This window comes from Prinia subflava, chromosome 16 (assembly GCF_021018805.1).
Source record: "Prinia subflava isolate CZ2003 ecotype Zambia chromosome 16, Cam_Psub_1.2, whole genome shotgun sequence".
Taxonomy (NCBI): domain Eukaryota; kingdom Metazoa; phylum Chordata; class Aves; order Passeriformes; family Cisticolidae; genus Prinia; species Prinia subflava.
The window spans coordinates 14,507,644-14,525,838 of NC_086262.1; the positions used below are offsets into that span (position 1 = coordinate 14,507,644).

The window sequence follows — 18,195 nt, forward strand, 5'->3', positions numbered from 1 at the left end:
TCCAGAATTTCAGTGATCAGCAACCAAGGACTGAAGGGCACCACTATGGTGACATCTCATTAAAACTTTGAAAAGACTTTCTCAGAGTTCAGATAATGTGGAAGCTTGATTTGTCCATGCAGATGGACACATGCCAGCACCCCAAACTGCTTACAAAGAAAATCTCTCATAAGAATTCTCAAAGAGCAGCAAAATATGCTGACTTGGAAGGACGCTGCATGCATAAGGTAGACAATAACATGGGCAGTTTTATTTGAAGCTTGTTATAAACCATTGTTTCAAAAAATATTCATACATACATATGCAAAAGCAAAGGAATGTCTTAATGAGTAGGTTATTGGACAAAAAGTTAACTAATGCAAAAATTAAGATTGCCTGTGACATCTAATTTGGTACCTCATGTATAATACTGGTGGCAGCCAGCCCCCAAAGCCTTTGTGTTCCCTTCTTGCAATTTTATCCCATTCACTAAACAAAGGAACAAATAAACATTAATTAAACTTTAATTCCTGCAGAAACCCATACCCAGAAACTGAAATTGGGAGCATTACTGGGCAATGGCAACAGAGTCAGTGCATCCATCTCTGATTTAACTCCATAATTCCATCCCAAAAATTTCTGGTTTTCACTGTGACCCTATTTCCTAAATTTCTCGCCATCACTTAGCTTCTCATCATCTAATTTTTCCTGAAATTCCTGCTGCTTTTCAGAGCTCTTTCTAGAATTCAGCTGGTTTCTCAATTTCTTATTTGTTTTTGTTCTTTTCAGGAAACCATTCCTGCAGTATCACTGATAATTAAATCTCTGATTATATATATCTTTACCACTCTCATAATGCTGGACAGTGCTGACTCCAAACACATCAACAGCTGCTGTGATTTTCAACATACCTAAAGGAAAGCCAGAGCAATCTCTGTGTTGGGAAGCTGGAGAGCTGAGTGGTGATGTAAGGAAAGGGATGAATCAGGTTTTGTTCAGTGAACAAAAGCATCACAGTTCTTTCCCAAGATCCCTTGCCAGTGGGGCATAATCTAGAATACAAAGAATCGAAGTAAATAAAATAAAAATCATTGGGCTGAATAGTGGCAGAAGAATAACAGTTGCATTCAGGAGGTGGAAAATCATATGGTACATGGGAACAAGCCTCTGGTATTTATAGCATCTCGCAGTGCCAGCATGCACTAAATAATCTTGAAAAAACTCCTGTAAGGAAACTACATAAATAATATTCTAACCTCCCCTTTACTGACAGAGCAGCTGAGACAGAGACTGTATTAGTGCTAACCTGAAAATGTGCTTCACTTCAAACTGGAGACATTTCCGAGCCTCCAGCCGAGCTGGCGGCTCCTGAAGCGTCCCTGAGCTCTGGGAACGCGGCGCTCGGAGTTGTGCCCGGAGCCACCGTGACTCAGAGTCACAGGGAGCCCTCCAGGGCTGCATTTCTGGGGCACAGGGGTGGCAGTGCCCAGCACACCCCGCTGGCTGCGCTGCTGCAGCCGCTGGTGATGAGCAGAGCACGGGGCTGCACACACCGGGGTGGTATCGGACTTGCAGGGTCTGACATTCTCAGGCATCACTGCCTTTGCCACCTGCCTAGAACAAATCATAAACCAGAAAAAGGGGACTGGGAAAAAGCAATAAAGTATCATAGGAAATCATAAAAAGAGGCATTAGGGGAAAGCAAAAAGCATAAAATGGACTAAAATACACTGGTACCAAAATGTATTTAAGGATTATTCTATTATCAGTGGACAATGTGGGCTCTGCTCTAGATTTTTTCCAAATATGGGTTCAGTTTAGAAGTGGGGTAGAAAGACTGGTGCAAATTCAAGTGAGTTTTCTGAACCAAAAAGAAATTTGGGAAAAAAACCCAAAAAACCAAAACATAACTTTCAAGATCTTGAAATCTGTGCTGCTGGCCCCTTCATAGTCTGCAGCACATTAGCATCTGCACTGACTCTCCCCCATTAAAGTCACTGAATAAACAAATACTTAGCACCTCTCAGCCCTGCAATGTCATCACATTTTGCTTTCCAACTCCTATCACAGAGAAGTGATCTAATCTCTTAATTCTCAAAGCAACCTTTTGAGGTTCCCCAGTTTTCAGCTTTAAATGATGGTTTCAAAGGACTCTTACCCAGCACCTCCTTGAGCTGCTAGTGGGAATTTTGCTCTTATGTGTAGCACGAACTAGAATTTAGGAGATGAGCTCCTGGGCTTCAGTATTTATGCACAGGAGCAGATTGCACAAAAGGATCAGAAATGCGTGATGTGAACATGAGGCTCGGGAAGGGAGCCAGCAGGCATCAATCTGACATGCAGCCACTTCTTTATTTCACCCTGGAGCATCCCAGGATGTAGCAGTGCACATCAAGGTGAAAGGGAACGTGCATTTGCTTTCAAATTTTCCCACTGCTCTTCCTTCCTCCTTGCCCTGTTAATTTACCACAGTGCAAACGCAGAGAGTCCCACCATGAAGCACTTTCCTCGGTATAAAGATTGTGCTGTTTGGACTTTGAATTGTAATTACATGGTTTTAGTCAAATTACTGTCCCACTTTGCATTTAGTAGCATTAGGATTGAGCACCACCATGTGTTTCACAGCTAAATAAAACGATGTGTTTATCTGCACCACATGAATCTTGTCAGGATCAGGGCATCTTTTAGAATACCAAAACACCAGCATCACACCAGAAACTAAATATGCATTCTTATACATTTTCATATCACTCTTCAAACAAAAAAAAAGCCAAACCCAAAACCCTACTGCCCCCTTTTCAACAGAGCTTCCTAAAGGTCAACCAGAAAAGAACAAAAAGTATTTTTAACAAAATTGCAGATACAGAGGTGATCACCGTGGATGTCATTTTTGTAGTCTGATTTTTAAGCAGGTCTGGAGGGTGCATATTTTCATGACAGGGTGTGACTTTAATTACCAGTTGCAGCTTTGGAAGCTTTCCAGCACTATTGTAACAGAGGACAACTGTGTGTCATTAAAGCAAAAAGCAAACCCTTGGTGACTGGGATACAAGCAGAGTGATTGGTTTTACGGGGATTTAGGTCCAGTCAGAAACTAAATTTGACAAGAACGGTCATTACAATGGTCTCCTATTTGTACCACTCTTCTAGAAACCAAAGTGTTGTTTTTACACTAAAACTTGAATATAGCACAAACTGAAAGTACATATCCAGGCAGGAAATACATTAAATTAGTATCCTCTCAGGAAAGAGGTTGGGGTTCTACAGTTTTTGTTTATACTGCCCTTCTCCACTGAGATTCCCTTACAGCAGGAATGGCTCTTTCAAGTTCCAGCAGCTACTCTGAATAAACTTCTACTCAGTGTATAGTTGTTTACTTCTGCTCTTTTGTTCCCTTCTCTACTTATTACCAAATTAAACAGGGAAAAACTATCTAACCTTTCAACACTGCAAGACATAAGGTAATGGAGGACTGAAACCTTCACTTCCTTCCTCAAATTTAACACCACCTCTACTGACACCAAACAGAACCAGTCTCTGTCACCTCCACGTGATTTCACATAAGAAACCACACTTCACCACAGAATAATGTTCTTCCCTTTAAACTATTTCTGCAAAGCAGAACCGCTGAGTGAAAAAGGCCATTCTGTGGGAAAGTCTATTTTTTCCTTCTACATCTGTTGCCTAAGCACAGAACCACTGCAGCTCCTGGGAATCCCAACAGCAGTCAAGAAGTGTCAGCAGACACAACAATGTGCCTGTAAAGAGTCAGCTTTAGGAGCAAGGAGAGTTTTAAGTCATAGAATCACAGAATGGTTTGGGTTGGAAAAGACCTTAAGAGTCATTTCCTTCCAAACCCCCAGAGGTGGGAAGACACCTTCCCCTGAACCAGGTTCTTCAAAGCTCCATCCAGCCTGGCCCTGGACACTTCCAGGGATGGGATAGACACAGCTTCTCTGGAAAATCTGCTCCAGGGCCTCACCACCCTCACAGAAAACAATTTCTTCCTAATATCCCATCTAAATCCACTCTCTTTCAGTTTGAAACCAATCCCCCTTGTCCTGTCACTCCAGGCCACTGTAAAGATTCTCTCTACGGCTTTCTTGTCATCTCCCTTCAGGTACTGAAGGCTGCAATTAGATGGCCCTGAAACCTTCCCCTCTGCAGGCTGAACAACCCCAGCTCTCCCAGACCCTCCTGCCAGCAGAGCTGCTCCGTCCCTCTGACCATCCCGAGGCCTCCTCTGGACTCTCTGCACGTCCCTTCTGTGCCGGGACCCCGGAGCTGGAGGCAGCTCTGAGGAGGGGTCTCAGGCGGGACCCCTGGACACAGAACAACCTCTCTGCACAGCTGACGGTGGAAAAGACACACTCATGGCAGCAGTCGCCTCTCCGGCCTCCCCGGGGCCGCGGCGCAGCTCGGCCTCAGGCCGGCGCTGAGGGGGCGCGGGCTCCGCGCTGCCGCTGCGTTCGCTCCCGCTTTGCTGCGTGACCCCGCCGGGAGCAGCCCCGCGGAGCTCCTGTTCCCCCGCCCGGGGAACGGCCCGCGGCATCCCCCGCTCCGCTCCGCCCGGGGCAGGATCCGCGGCATCCCCCGCTCCGCGACACCCGGGGCAGGAACCGCGGCATCCCCCGCTCCGCTCCGCCCGGGGCAGGACCCGCGGCATCCCCCGCTCCGCTCCGCCCGGGGCAGGACCCGCGGCATCCCCCGCTCCGCTCCGCCCGGGGCACGGCCCGCGGCATCCCTCGCTCGGCACCGCCCGGGGCCCGACCCGCGGCATTCCCCGCTCGGGGCCGCCGCTTCCCCCGGGCCCGGCCCCGCGCACATCCGGGCGCCTCCCGCTTCCGCCGCGCGCCAGTTCCGCTTCCTGCGCGGCGGAGCCGGGACGGAGCCGGTGCCGCTGCCGGGGTGAGCGCCCGCTCCGCGCTGCCAGGGCCGGGGCGGATCGGCGGCCCCGCACTGCCCGGTGGGTGCGGCGGGGGCCGGGGGGAGGCCGGGCCGGGCCGGGGGGCCGGGGGCGGGCGGGTGTCGCGGCCGGGCCGGTGTCCCCGCGGGGCGGCAGCGGCTCCGCAGCCCCGCGGCCGCCGCGGCACCGAGCGGGCGCTCCCGGTGTGGCCGCGGCGCTGCCGGGGCAGGCTCGGCGGGGGAGGAGAGCCCCGCTGCCAGCGAGCAGCCCCAAGGCCCGTCCCACACCTGTTACGGGGCTGGGGAAAGCGCGGCCCCTGCGCTCGGCGGGTCCTTGCGGGGTTTTAGGGGTTTATGTTTGTGTCGCTTTGTGGAGCTTAGAAGATGTGGATGCTTTTCTTCCGAATCGTCCAAGGAAAGCGGTGTCGTGCTGCGGTTTAACAACAGAACTCGAATGCTTTCTCTGACCCGTGGCCTTCCAGCCCATTGGGTCTTGTAAAGGGTTTGAAGATGGAATTAACCAAAGGAAGCTGTTTTAGCTTCAGTTCTGCACAGCACCCAGCCCCGATGGTGGAACCCTTGGAAATCCTTGTGTCTTTTTCTGCTCCCAAACAGTTTTCCCATTTTCCTTGATTCAGACTCCTGAGTGTCCTGGCAGGGAATAAAAGCATCTTGTTTCCTGCAGCGTTTGTCATGACAGAGGCGTAGATCTGTAAGGGTTGAGGGTTGGTCAAGTGCTCAGCTTTGGAGGGATGATCTTCTCAATTTAGCACTGGACAGAGACTGCAGAAGTTTTGTTAGAGTTCTTGCCCTGTGCATGTCCTTGCAGAATGATTTGAGCTGTATGGTACAGGTAAGGAAAGAGACAATAAACTCTTCTTTCTGACTTAGTCAAAGGATTATGGACAGGAATAATTGATGATAATGACACGGCGTGTAATGTTACATCACATTCATGTGTATCACCAGTGTTCTACACCATGCAGCCTTAGCCTCAGTAGGATTTCTTAGTGCTCCTAAGACCCCTTTTTGATGAATCTTTTTCATACCAGGTCCCAGTCTGATTTGACAGTATTTGGGAAAAAATTAAATTCATTTCCCAGTGATACAAGTTTTCCTCTTCAATTTGTTTTCAGGGCTCTTAGAGGCAATAGTATGGGGGTGAGGTTGGTGGTGTCCTTAGCAAGGAGGTTGTACCTAGACTAATTCTCATCTGCTCTGAGCTTGGTGGCTATGCCTGAGCAATTACAGGTTTGTTCTCCATAGCCTTTACTGTGTGAAAGAGAAAATATTTTTCTGAGTGTGGGTAACCTTTGAGAATACAAAGGTAGAGAGGAAGAAGGATGAGAGATTTGGCTTCTGAGATTTTTTAGAGTTGCCAGACCTGCATTTCATGAGGGTTGATAAGCTTAGATTTTTCACAGATCTGCTCTCTGTTTGAGTATCAATCATTGGAGGACAATTTCACCAAAAGTGGTGCAGAGGCCTTCTCTGCATCTCCTGACTGTCTGTAGCAACCTTTTCATACCTTTCTGTCTCCTTGATTCTATTTCTAAGCTCTAAAAGACAAAAAAACATGTTCTTCCTTTTGCATTAAGCTAAAAGTCTTGTTTTTCTGCCGTGTTGAGTGTGGGACTAAACTGTTAAATACAATCTGTATAAATGATGCTGTGTAAATTAAAGACAGTATAATTATGGTTATTTTGTCAGCACTGCAATGGAAGTGCAGTTCTTCGGGTGTAATTGCCTTGTGTGGGTGTGTGTTTTGGCTTTGTTTTCAAATTCCTGCTTTGATATTGCTACAGTGAGATGTGACCTGGGGTGTGCATTACTGCAGGTATTGCACAGTGGAAGGGATTAGAGAAATCCAGCCCCAAAAATGGACTGTTGGGCTCAGAACTATTTTTATGGGCTTGTACATGTTAGGGATTTAGTTTTTGCTGTTCTGTTATTACATCTGTAAAGGCACCCATGGCTGGTTTGGTTGCATAAGTGTTGCAGAGGACATTTCTGAGCTTTGCAATGGCTTTTGTGGTGCTGCAGTGCTCTGCTGGAGTGTGCAGTGCACAGGCTGTACCTGCACAGAACACACAGCAGATGTGAATGTGACATTGCTGAAAACATCAAAGTGGAACTCGGAGCCCCAGTTTAGACACTGTTCTTTCTCCCTTTGTTTCAGCACTTTCACAACACATTTATCATCTGCTCAGGGGAAACAAACAGCTCTTTGATGTCCAATATAGTAAAGAATCCAGAATGTTTTAAGTAGATGTTGTGTCCTGTCTTCTGAAGAGAGTTCTCCTTTTTCTTCCTTACATGATCTTTGTGTTTCCCTCCTGCAGCAGATTTTTCAGACAGTAATACTGAACATATGCTTCAAGGATGTCTCTCTCTCTCATAATAAAATGGGGTGGACAGGAGTACACAATAACCTCGCTGTCAGAAGAAGACACAGTGTTGGACCTGAAACAGTCTCTGAAAGGCCTCACTGGAGTTTTACCAGAGCGTCAAAAACTGCTTGGGCTTAAAATGAAGGGTAACTCTCCTTATTTACTGTTTGTTGGGGCTGTGCCTGAGGTGTTTAGGGACAAACATCCCCTGATCCTAGGCAGGATGTGTGCACTAACAGGGCATCCACTTCCCAGTTGTGGCTCTGGAATGAGCAGGAATACAGACACTCTATACATCACTGGATATTGTTTATTGTTAATACATCTACCTGGTCAGCTTTTAGTGGTTGCCTCTGCACTGTCCTGGTGGGGAGGAGAATTGGGGGGGAAAAAGTAAAGGGGTTGAGATATGATGAATTCAGTGACAGAGATAAAAAAGGTGATATAATACTAATTATTATAATAATAGTAATGAAAAGAAGAGAGAGAGAGACATAAAACCCAGGAGAACCCAGTGCCACAATCCAGTTGCTCACCACCCACCCACCAATGCCCATCCAGTCCCTGAGCAGCAATCAGTGTCTCCCAGCCAATTCCCCCCTGTTCACACTCTGGGCATGGGGTGCTGTGGTGTGAAAATCCCTTTGCCCAGCTCCCCCAGCTCCTTGTGCACCTGCTCCCTGTCAGAGCACAGGAAACTGAAAAATCCTTGATTTACTGTAAGCACTGCTTGGCACCAACTAAACCATTGGTGTGCCATCAACATTATTCTTGTACTAAATCCAAAACACAGCACTGCATTCAGTTACCAAGAGCAAAATTAACTCATCCGAGCCAAAACCAGGACCCTGTATATGAAGATGATGACAACACAGCTTGGCATAGCTGATATTTTACAGATAGCTTATTTCAGTTAAGCATGGAATGTATTGACATTTTTCTGAAGTCTCTACCCCAATTAAAAAAAAAAAAATCTGCATTACAGGCAAACCTGCAGATGATGATGTTAAGCTTGGAGCCCTCAAGTTGAAACCAAATACTAAGATAATGATGATGGGCACTCGTGAAGAGAGTTTGGTAAATAATTTGCTTGTTTATTAGCTTAAAAAAATGCTTTGTGTCTCCTAATTGTGATTTTAAATTTTGAGTATTCCAGTCATTGTTTGAAAAAATGATAATACAATAGATTTCTGTTGGCATTTTTTATGTAAATTTTGCTGTAGAGCTCTCAGAGCAAGGTACTCCTGAAACTCCTGTGGTGTTCTGCACTTGAAGTACAAACCTATTGTTGTGATACTCACTGACTTTTTAAATCTGAACAATCATCAGGATACTTTAGTAATTCTTTCCACTAGTAAAGTGAAACAATTTTAGTTAAATAAATAATATATAATAATAAATAAATAATATTCCTGCCCTATGATGTGCAACAGAAACTTGATATTCATTGTTATTTTCCCTTTCTGATCCTCATTATCTTTTATTATTTTTATTCCTCTAGGAAGATGTCCTTGGGCCACCTCCAGATAACGATGATGTTGTCAATGACTTTGATATTGAAGAGGAAGTTGTGGAAGTAGAAAACAGGTTAGGAGTTCAAGCTATTAAAACAGTTTGTTATTGACTGTAGAGTGTGCATTTTAATTAACTGTAACTTTTTGCACAGGGAAGAAAATCTACTAAAAATTTCCCGTAGAGTTAAAGAATACAAAGTGGAAATTCTGAATCCTCCTAGAGAAGGGAAAAAGCTGCTGGTGCTAGATGTTGATTACACACTGTTTGGTGAGTTTTCATGCAGTTTGTGGTTTTGGTTTGTTTAAGAGCTCAATCTGTTTGCCAGATCTTGATTTTTGCTTTGCTATGTTGTACAACGTAACTTCTGCTTTGTATGATTTTGTGGTCTTCTGCTCACATTTTAAAAAGCATTTTAAAATGTTGCATGTCGTTAATTTTAGAGCAGTAATTATTTAAATGCTGCAAAAAGCTATAAAAAAGCAGTAATTTAGTCTTCTGTCCTGATAGTCTTTCCCTTGACAACTTGTATCTTGACCATCACAGTAGCAGGGCAAGATATTGTAAAATAATTATCCCATTCTGTACCTGATTGCCTCTGCTTTTGGGGGGTGTGGGAGAACAGCTTCAAATGTTATTTACATATCATTACTAAACATTCACAAAAACATGTTTTACTTGAACATTCTGTCAAGCTGGTTTTTTTTTGAAAGCCAGAATTTTCCTTCTGACTTAACTTTCTGGTTTGTAGGTGTGCCATGGCAGCATGACTCCGAGCAGTAAAAATAATACATTCCCTTATACCTTTCCCTTAGCTTGCCTTTTTGATGACATTTGTTTCCAATCTGAGATCAAAATTCAACCTATTTCTAAGTTTAAAATACTTATTGAGAAGTTTTCTGCTGACAGATTTTGCAGCAGTTTTGGAATTGGAGCAGGGAATGTTTGCATCTCTGAAATGAGCTTGATAAATGTTCACACAATTAACTGGACTAGGTTTGAAGGAATCTGTTTCATATGTGGCCAGTTACTAATTTGCAAAGTGCACAGATGATTTGCCCTGACTCTTCGAAGATATTCATACTCAGAGATCTCTTGATATAATTCTTGCTAAGCCCTCAAGTAGCTGTGAGACCAACAGATAAATATTCCCTCTGTTTTGTCTTCCCACTTTTAAAATGGGAATTTGATATCAAATCATTCATGATCTTAAAGTGCTTCAGTGCTCCCCTCATGAAACTTTGAGTCTCTGGAAAGAAAGGAAAACCAGCCTGGACTTTAATACTGAATTACTTATCTCTCATATTCTTTTTAGACCACAGGTCATGTGCTGAAACTGGTGTAGAACTGATGAGGCCATACCTTCATGAATTCCTGACTTCTGCTTATGAGGACTATGATATTGTAATTTGGTGTAAGTATTATACTCTGTGCCTAAGAATTTATTGTAAATTGTCATCCAGAGCAGAGACTCCAGGTGGGAGGTTTTTATATTGCTTTTCAGTGTGAGTCACAAGATCTAAAATAATAGAGAAACATTTGGCTGTAATTCACACAACTATTAGAGATATTTTAGAAAAATACCAGTTCTTATGTGAAAAAGCCCCACATATTGCTCACAAGAATGGGTCTAGTCACAGGATAACACTCAGCATCACTTTACTGAGGGTTACTTTGTACAAAGAAGTGCTTGAAATATATACAGAACTGTATATAATCAACATTAGAACACTGTTTGATAGTGATTTTACAAATAATCTCAATGCACACAACACACAGTGAGCAGCCAAATGAATCAAACTTTCCTGTCTGCAAGGGTGGTTGGTTGATCCTTTGCATTCTAGTTCAATTCCTGTCCAACTGCTGGAGAACAGACTTTAGGCAGTGCAGGGTTCAAACCATATTAGAATTGTGTCACAAAATTCCATTTTCACAGTCTTGAACAATGTTTCTGCATATTCTTAGCTTGGTAGGCAATGTTGACACTTTGTCTTTTCCAGATTTTATGTATTCCTATCATTCTTCCAGGAGGAAATCCTTCACAGGCAGTGAGGTTCCTCAAGCCAGGTGTATCCCACTCTTATGGTCTTGCAGGCTGCAGTTCAGTAACAGCTGATCTAGAAAATGGTTGAAATATTTGCAGTGCTTCATCTAATTGTTCATTTGAAAAGTAAGCTTTTCCAAACAAAAACAGACTTCCATGAAGGAAGACTTTCTTTAAGGCAGGGGCCCTAAAAGCTGCAACAAAGATGGATCTTTCTAAAGTTCAATTTTGTGTAAAAATTTGACATATTAAGTGAACGAGTTCTTGGCTTATTTCTTTTTTTTTTTGCCTGCCAATGACTTATTTTGATAAAGTTTTCTTTCTCTTTTCTCCCTTGTGTTTCAGCTGCTACTAATATGAAGTGGATTGAAGCCAAAATGAAAGTAAGTTGTTCTGAAAACATGTGATTTGTTTCTGGTCTGGGTAACTCTTCATGCAGCTGGGCTCATGCTCAGCATTGTAGAGCAAGTTAGAAACAGGGGAGGTTGCATGAATCATAACCTGACTTGTTTCAATTTCCATAGTCACTTGAAATTATCTTTATCACAAAACTAGATTAAATCTAATTTTAGAACTCCACACAAACTATCAGCAGTGGGTGCTAAATTTAGCAGAACTAAACACAAGTCAGTACTTGCTGAAACTTGGATTCGTCACGCAGCCCTGCACGGTTGCTTTCATCTTACCTCTAATTATAGACCACTCTTTAAATGTGGTTTTTTTAAAGGAACAGACAGATGTGACATGCTGGAGTAGGTTATCAAGAGATAACTCTTTTCATATTTATCTTTACCTCTTGCAGATGGAGGTTCTGTTACTTCCTCTGCCTTATTAAACATGCCATAAGAGCTCTTTCACTTTCTGGTTTCTTCCCTGTTGGAATCAGGCAGGAAGCCAGTTCTGAACAGCTGACTTTGTGGTGAACATATTTACAGTCAGGCTTAGCTGTAAATCTAATGAGCTTACTAAGAATTGCTGTATGTTTGGTTGGTGGGTTGGGGTTTTTTTTATGTTTATAAATCAAAAGTTATTTCCATGCCAGGAAAAACCTTTCCAAATTTAAGCTTTTATTATGCACTATTTTTTCAAGTTTTCACAGAGCAAAGCACATTTTTCCAGTGCTCTCTTCCTCAAAATAATTAGTTGCTACAATTTTTCTTAAGCAAAAATGCCTCTCAGAAATGGGAATATTTAATCAGAGCTATGAAGTGGAGCTAGTGCAAGTAAAATCAGTGTTGAGCCTTGCAAACGTGGCATTCTTGTGGCAGTGTCACATGTTTATATTGTGTTGTCACAGTAGTGCTAGGACTCAATCTTGTGGAAAACCTTTGGCTCTTTCCCCTGCACTGGTCACCTTTCTGCATTTCCAGGTTGCTTTTCCAGCCTGCTCCTGGATCCTGATCCATGGAGATTCCTGCCACTAGATGCCACTTTCTGTTCCTCCTTAAACGGTGGGACCAGGAGTGCTTCCCTCCAAGAGTTTCACTTTTGCTCAGGGAGCTGTCATTCCACCAATAGCTGGCATTAAAATTTCTGTTTTAAAGTACAAAGCAGGAACAGCATTAAAAAGAGGGGAATGCCAGACAAGCATATTTAATCTCTCAGTTACCACCTTTTTATGCCTGAAATTCAAACATTCTAGAACAGCTTGTTCTGTCAGTCTAACAGGATACTGACCCAGGCAGGTAGAGCATTTCATTTGCAGGATTCCATTTTTAAATAAAAGCAAATCAGTTAAGTGTGGCTGGATAGTTGCAAGAGAGCTGCTGCAGTGGGTATTTCTTCCTGTTACACAGGTTTGCACTTTGCTGCTGTTTCACACACCAGAAATTGTCAGCAATATCTGTGTTGTACCATGTCAGCAGATTTTACTGGTACATTACGGCTTTGGAAAGGATTTGAAATGGAAATGATGCTCCCTCACCTAGATAAAGTATTTTATTTCTATAAAGGTTGTTTTACTTCGAGTATTTCAGGAGTTAGCACATCTTAAAAGTGCAAATTGACACTAACATTGGTTATCTTGGACGTGTGCAAGAGGGAACAATCACAGTGAGCTGTTCCTGGATATTCTGTCTTGGATTGGGCTGTGATTTGTGCAAATCCCTGTGAGGAGCAAAGAGCAGAGCACAATTGCTGTAAAGTTAAGTTGAGGTGTGTGGAACTTGTGAGAGGTTGTGCACGAATCTCTCTGTATTTTGTCTTCTCTGCAAAGTTGCTTTGATTTTCTGCCAGCATCAGCTGTTAAGTTCCTGATATTAAACACTAAAAATAAATCCCTGTGTGTACTTTTATGATCCTCATTGTGTAACAAATCTAAATTTCCCCGGGTGTCTATTTTTAGCATGTCTCTGGTAAACCTCCACAGCTCACCCCGTGACAAGCAACGTTCTGTAATTGTGGTTGCAGTTATTGAGCAGTAAAACTGTCATAATTAGGAGCTTTAATCATAAATCTTTGTGATGCAGGAGCTTGGGGTGAGCACCAATGCCAACTACAAGATAACTTTCATGCTGGACAGTGCTGCCATGATAACAGTGCACACTCCTAGGAGAGGATTAATAGATGTAAGTACCAGTTTTTCTCCTAAACTTCTTCTACATTCAGCTGGCATTTTATCACACCCCTTTAAAATATTCAACAAAAAAGTTGTTTGATAGTTTTCATGCAGGAAAACTGAAAGAATCTTGGAAGCACAGATTTTTCTCTGCTGAAAGTCTCTTAATATTTTGAGTGGTATATTTAGATGTCACAGCTTTCAAATCAAACAGTAGGTAACTGTTGCAAGAAAACTTAAATTCCTACAGAAAAGGTTTTCCTTTGTGTGGGGGGTATTTATGTTATATTATTTCACATCTTCCTTTGTTAAAGCCAGCCTGCTAATAGTAAAGCAAAAGAATACAAGTGTTAGGACTCACGTTCATGTACATGGCATTTTCATGTGATCTGATTTACCTCAGACACCTTGGACTGTGTGTGTTTGCAGGTGAAGCCTCTTGGTGTTATCTGGGGAAAGTTTTCAGAATATTACAGCAAAAAAAATACTATTATGTTTGATGATATTGGCCGAAACTTCCTGATGAACCCACAGAATGGGCTCAAGGTAAAGTAAACTGGAATTTTCATTTACTGCTACTTTTTCTCAATACTTCAAGTAATACTTTCTCCTACTTTGCTGTAGCATAGAGACTATTCTTAACTAGCAAAGATGCATGTTTTTTTAAACCTTTTAATTTACAGTGCCATTTGTCTGGCTTAGTATTTCCTTAATAGTAGTATTAAATAAACCTTGTGTCACTATTAAGTGAGTGTTTAAGAGTTTACTAAAATCAATGAAATTGTTATTTCTGCATAAGTTATACCTGCAAGCTGTAATCAAGCTGGGCATTGCTGACAGGCACCATTGAAAATGTGATTTTCAGTCTTCAGAGTGGTCAGATTCAAAAATAAGTCAAATAACAAGTGGCTGTACTTCGTGATAGTGTGACAGGATAATCACAAGTATTCTATATGAGAAATAATTAGTACCTTGAGCCATTTTGACTATAGAACAGCAAATATTTCATTTTATATAACTGTCAACCACTGTGTGCTCTGTTATTACTGCTGGTTCTGAATAAAAGAGTGCAACTTGAATTTCTATATACGTGTGATGGTAGAGCAGCGTTGTACTAAAAGAACTTGCACAAATCTCTCTAAAAAAGAAAAAGCTGTTTTCAAATGCAGAAATTCCAAGATGGTGTCTCTTTGAAAGAATTCCTGATGTGAAGATAAGTTAGTTGATGAGATCTAACAAGATGATCTTAACTGGAAGGAGAATGAGGAATAGCAAAGATCTTCCTGGGAGGGGAATATCCAGATTGATGATGAAAGATGTTTGTCAAAGTGTTAACAGCTGCAGACAAGAGCACTGAATCACTAAAACAAGGCCCAGGTAGAATGCATTCCAAGCTTAAAGCAGCTGTCAGATAAGCTTTGCTTCTGACATCTCTTTTCACAACAACTCTGGTTGTAGTCAAAGGCTTTTTGCTGAAAAAAAATCATCTGGTTCCAATGATGCCACACAACTCAGAATGCAGAGGTGAAAACCCCTCCTGCAAAAACCTCTGTGAAATCAATTAGAAAATGTGTCCATTCCAGGTCAGTTTATCAGTGTGTCTGGGAGGGGAAGGCTTGAAGAAGTGCAAGACAAAAGAATTTTTTTCTGATTGGTGCAAGGTAAAAGCCCCTCAATCCAGTTTGCATGAACAGAACAAATTGGATCTGACCACTACTGGAAAAGTTTTTTCTTTCTCTTACCTGTGAAATGTTATAACTTGTCATATTACTGAAAATATATTTGAGTCAGGTGGCAAACAATAGGGAATTTAAAGCATTTTTTCCTTCTGTGAGCAGATGGTTATATCCAGTTTATTTCTTTTGTATAGATAAGGCCTTTTATGAAAGCACATTTAAATCGGGATAAAGACAAGGAGCTTCTAAAGCTCACCCAATACCTCAAAGAAATAGCAAAATTAGATGACTTTTTGGAGCTCAATCACAAACATTGGGAAAGGTAAGAACAAAGTCAAAATTCTTGCTTCCTTCTGTCCCTGACCCCTGTTTTGTTTGAGATTGTCTCTACAAACACCAGAAACAGCAGAGCTGATGATATTTATAACTTACACTTATAAAGGTCCTCTAGTTTGAGGAGAATTTTAATAGGGCTGGAGTGTTGGGGCAGCTTCCTTAAAATTATAAGATTTTGACAGAATGCATCTGTGTTTTCCTACTCCTCTAATATTCAGCACTGCCAGTTATGAATCCTAAAATGAAAAGAATTTTGAATGAACGTGGTCGCTGGAAATCTCTTTCTTTCCACCCCAGCAAAGTTAGACTGTGGGTTCAGATCCCAAATCCTTTGTTTTAAGGCAACTTCTCTAGAAGTTACTTGAAAGCTTTGTGGTGTTGGTGTAGTTCTCAGGGACCATCCAGGCTGGGTGGTGTTGCAGGATTCATCAGCTCCAAGTTACTGTCTCATGAACAAGAGTTTTCCAAGTGCTCATGGCACCAGTTAGCATCCTAATTCTTGCTAGAAAATGATTAACTGAAGGACTTGAGCAAAATTATTCTTGGTTTTATGCAACAGCCAGAGGCTTCAATGCATTTGAAGAAAAACTGTTGGAAAATCACTCCTTCAGTGTTTAAGAAAAGGAGCCTTACAGGCTTGGTGCAATTTCTCTTTTCTGATTGGAACAGAAAGTGAAATGCTAAACTTTAAAAGCAGTGAAATTCACTGGATATTTCCCACTGTCAGTGAAATTGGTTGGATTCTTTCTCCTCGAGGATTTGCAAAGCCTCCACTGCCACAGCACACAGGCAGATTGCTCCAGCTCTGGTGCTCAGAGGGCTGTGAGATCAGAATCCAAGCAGTTCAGAGTCACTCAGATCCTCCAGAGAAGCTGCTGGAGGGCTGTTCTTTTCAGGTTATGCTGGATCAGTTCATTAAAGCCCTGAATTTATTTGAAGGAGTGCCATTACTAATGGGCCTTTTTATCTTAAAGGATATAAAAGCCACTTCTCCCACTGATGTAATTTTCCATCCTCTTAAAATGAAACAGGTTTCCATTTCCTTCCTCCCTTTTGTTTAAAAAGCCTGATAGAGTCTGACTTAAACATGACTTTGAATTACCGCAAGATAACCTATCGTGGAATTAAAAGATGTTGAAATCAAATAAAAATCATAAGTGGTATTGATTGCATTTCTAATTTTTGATTATCAGTGGGAGAATTGTTGGTGAGGAAAGAAAGCAGTCATACTTTGATCTTAAGATCCCAGGTATATTTGTGGCCACCTCTTGCTTGGTGAAAGACTCTACTTTTGTTTCTTTCAGGTATCTTTCAAAGAAGCAAGGACAATAACACTAATAAAACTGTGTGGCACTGAATTGAAGGGAACATCACTAAGATCACTGGACTTTTCCTTGCTTTTGTGCTAGAGTATAATAGTGCTGGACACTGGACCCAATGCCAGAATGACTGCTAAACTTGGTCTTCCAGTTGGTTGGTTGTGGGATTTTTTAAAAGATCACAGCAATAAGCTCAAAGTGGGAGAAACAAGTCAGTTGCTTTTTCTTGCATTCAGTTCTGGTGTTACTTCTCAAAATACTTTCCTCTCCTTTGCTGCTGAAGTACAACCATAACCATCAAAGACCAAAACCATTCTGAGACTAGAAAAGAAAATATTTAGACCAAAAAAGTTGATTAAAAAGCCAACCTTGGCAGTGTGTGAATTGTATAAGTCCTCTATTCCCTCCATCTTTAGAAACAGTCTCCCTCTCCCATTCCAGTATTTAAGTCTATAAATTACAAGTTGTCTAAGTTTGGTATGTATTAGTATGTCAGTGTTTCTCTGTGCAAGACAGTAAGATGGGAAAGTACCACCTCTGTGGCCAGTTTAACCCAGTGTGTGAACTTGTACTATAAAGCAGTGTTTACTGGAAAACAAAAGATTGACGTTTGAGGGAGAGAAACCCCCTGTTATTTGAAATGTCAGTGAAAAGCAGTCTGCCTGAAAAATCCCCATATGTCAGATAAAGGGTTTAAACCTCGGATGGGAAAGTCACATTCCTAACAAAGCATGAACAAAACCCTTGTTCTCTTCTAGCTAAATCTTGTCAAAGTGCAAACACTGTGTTTAAATACAATATTCAGCCATACTGTTCTTAAAATATCATTTACTTGCGCTGCTTATGCCTGCACTATAGAAGTGTGACGTGCTGTGTTTGGCATTTCCAACACTTGTGCATTATGCAGTTCATGGATTTGAAAGAAGACTGACCCTTTCAAATAAAAAATGGTATATATTGTTCTTAAGGAACTATAGCAGTTGTGTAAATAATAAATACCTTTTTTCATACTTTGTGTCCTGTGCTGCCTTCAGTATTCAACTTGCATAACAGGAATTATCGATAATATTAATTTGGGATTGGGTTTGGAGGATTTGTTTGGATTCCAGAGACACCAGGAGTTGAGTAAGAGCCTGGTGAGTGCCTCTGTGGATTAGGGAAGTGGTGCAGCACCAGGCTGGCCAGGAAAGAAGCCCTGACAGCACATGTCAGGCTGTCAGGACAGCAGGCACAAAGGAGCTGCTGGGACGAGCACACGAGGCTCCGGCTCAGTGACCTGTCAGAAGAGATCCAGGTCCTTGTCCTGGGCTCTGTGTGCTCTAGTGCCAACCCAAGCTGCCTTTGAAATGAGCAAACCAGAAACCTGACACATGAAAGTGGTGGGTTAGGTAAGTGTGGAGGGTGAAGAGCTGCAGTTTTGTCTCCTACAGCTGATTTCTGATCGAGGAGCTGCCTGACCCCTGTACAGACAGCACAG

General features: G+C 42.2%; 1 protein-coding gene across 4 annotated transcripts; it reads left to right on the top strand.

The window, feature by feature from the left end:
• Positions 1-4,797: 4,797 nt before the first annotated feature.
• On the top strand, positions 4,798-17,728 carry UBLCP1 (ubiquitin like domain containing CTD phosphatase 1). Of its 4 annotated transcripts, none has more exons than XM_063413156.1 (11): positions 4,798-4,945; positions 7,227-7,420; positions 8,260-8,351; positions 8,776-8,861; positions 8,941-9,056; positions 10,102-10,200; positions 11,176-11,213; positions 13,299-13,397; positions 13,817-13,933; positions 15,258-15,385; positions 16,704-17,728. In XM_063413156.1, exons 2-11 carry the CDS (start codon positions 7,267-7,269, stop codon positions 16,729-16,731), a joined length of 957 nt encoding a protein of 318 aa, XP_063269226.1. In that variant the 5' UTR covers positions 4,798-4,945; positions 7,227-7,266; the 3' UTR covers positions 16,732-17,728. The 4 variants fall into 4 exon arrangements, with proteins under 4 accessions (XP_063269226.1, XP_063269227.1, XP_063269229.1 ...); XM_063413157.1 differs by having other exon boundaries at positions 4,811-4,945; positions 7,230-7,420; XM_063413159.1 differs by having other exon boundaries at positions 4,818-4,887.
• Positions 17,729-18,195: the final 467 nt, after the last annotated feature.

Bases quoted from the DNA above. Each gene is read 5' to 3' on its own strand.
- UBLCP1 (XM_063413156.1), top strand. From the start codon at position 7,267: ATGTCTCTCTCTCTCATAATAAAATGGGGTGGACAGGAGTACACAATA. The intron at 8,352-8,775 runs GTAAATAATTTG...TTATTCCTCTAG, and splicing joins GCACTCGTGAAGAGAGTTTG to GAAGATGTCCTTGGGCCACC. The intron at 8,862-8,940 runs GTTAGGAGTTCA...CTTTTTGCACAG, and splicing joins GTTGTGGAAGTAGAAAACAG to GGAAGAAAATCTACTAAAAA.